This window comes from Procambarus clarkii, chromosome 20, assembly GCF_040958095.1.
Source record: "Procambarus clarkii isolate CNS0578487 chromosome 20, FALCON_Pclarkii_2.0, whole genome shotgun sequence".
In the NCBI taxonomy this organism is placed as follows: domain Eukaryota; kingdom Metazoa; phylum Arthropoda; class Malacostraca; order Decapoda; family Cambaridae; genus Procambarus; species Procambarus clarkii.
The window spans coordinates 11,085,682-11,087,251 of NC_091169.1; the positions used below are offsets into that span (position 1 = coordinate 11,085,682).

The 1,570-nt window shown below is 33.6% G+C and overlaps 1 protein-coding gene across 1 annotated transcript; it reads left to right on the plus strand.

The window, feature by feature from the left end:
* The first annotated feature begins 379 nt into the window (after positions 1-379).
* Positions 380-766, plus strand: LOC138366693 (gastrula zinc finger protein XlCGF57.1-like). Its single transcript, XM_069327962.1, has one exon. The coding sequence runs from the start codon at positions 380-382 to the stop codon at positions 764-766; it is 387 nt and encodes a 128-aa protein (XP_069184063.1).
* Positions 767-1,570: the final 804 nt, after the last annotated feature.

A 1,570-nucleotide genomic window follows, 5' to 3' on the forward strand; every position in this document is an offset into this window, starting at 1 on the left:
ATAAGAAGTAAGAAAAAAGATAAGGAACTAAAAAAAAAACATTGGAACGCTTACGTCACTCAAGCGCCATTTTGTCAACAAAAGGTGGTGAGTGTCTAGACACGAGCGTATAACCTTGAAACAAACTGCACCTATAATAAAGAAGATGAAGACTCACTATTGTCTAGAGTGTGGAAAGTTATTCACTCATCTTGGAGATATGAGGAAGCACATGTTAGTGCATTCCGGTGACAAACCTCATGAGTGTCCAGCATGTGGGAAGAGATTCAGTCAGCATGGACATTTGAATACTCATATGTTAGTACATTCAGGTTATAAACCTCATGAGTGTCCAGCGTGCGAGAAGAGATTCAGTCGTCTTGGACATTTGAAGACTCACATGTTAGTGCATTCAGGTGATAAGCCTCATGAGTGTCCAGTATGTGAGAAGAGATTCAGTCAGCTTGGAAGTGTGAAGACTCATATGTTTGTGCATTCAGGTTACAAACCTTATGAGTGTCCAGAGTGTGGGAAGAAATTTAGTCATCTTGGACATATGAAGACTCACAGGATGGTGCATACGGATGAAAGACCTTTTGAATGTGCTGAGTGCGGCAAAAAATTTAGAGAACGTGGGAATATAATACGTCACATGTTAGTGCATTCAGGTGACAAACCTTATGAGTGTCCAGAGTGTGAGAAGAGATTCAATCATCTTGGAAATTTGAAGAAGCACAGGATGATACATTCAGGTGATAACTACACTTTGAGTGTGGGAAATGATTGAGAGAATGTTGAAGTATAATGAGACACATATTAGTACATAACTTACCTCTATTATAATATACAATTTGGAAATTTAGCTTCACCGTGAAAATATTGTGCTATCACTATGTCAGTTGGATATCCTTCAGAGGTAATTATGTATATTTTATTTGAGGAATACACTTCACCATGATAGGTAAAAATCTAAAGGTATTATATTATTTTGTTCTTTAATGATAACTAGATGCTCCTCATACACCAAGCATGAAGCTACAGAAGCTGTCAGTGTAAAAGTTAGATGGTCCTCAGACCAAGCAAGAGCTGGATAAGCTGTCACTGTAGAAAAACTCAAAATTCCTTATAAGTAAAGAAATATTTCTTTCTCTTAAAGATAAAACACAATTTTAAATGTGTTTTTCTTAAAATTAAAATAATAATGTGTTTCTGTTTTTGTTCTCTAAAAAATTCATGTAAAATGTAATATATATAATCTCCTTACCTATGTTACAAACATTTTTGTGCGCATATAGAACATAGTATATACAGAACATAATAATGTGCTTTCTACTTTTGTTCTTTTTAGAAATTTATATAAAATTTAATATGTATAATCTATGTACTGTACTTATGTTATTGACATTTTTCTTGTGATATTATTTAGCATTGGAGCTGGTGAATAACATAATTTGAGATGTACTCAAGATGAGACCTTTTTATTTGTATGAGAAATGTATCAAGGAATTACCGTGTCAGATTCCTGTGCTAACAGATATTCACTTTTAATTTTTTGTTTAAGCCTATTTTATAAGTTTTACTTCTCTTCATT

Bases quoted from the DNA above. Each gene is read 5' to 3' on its own strand.
- LOC138366693 (XM_069327962.1), top strand. From the start codon at position 380: ATGTTAGTGCATTCAGGTGATAAGCCTCATGAGTGTCCAGTATGTGAG.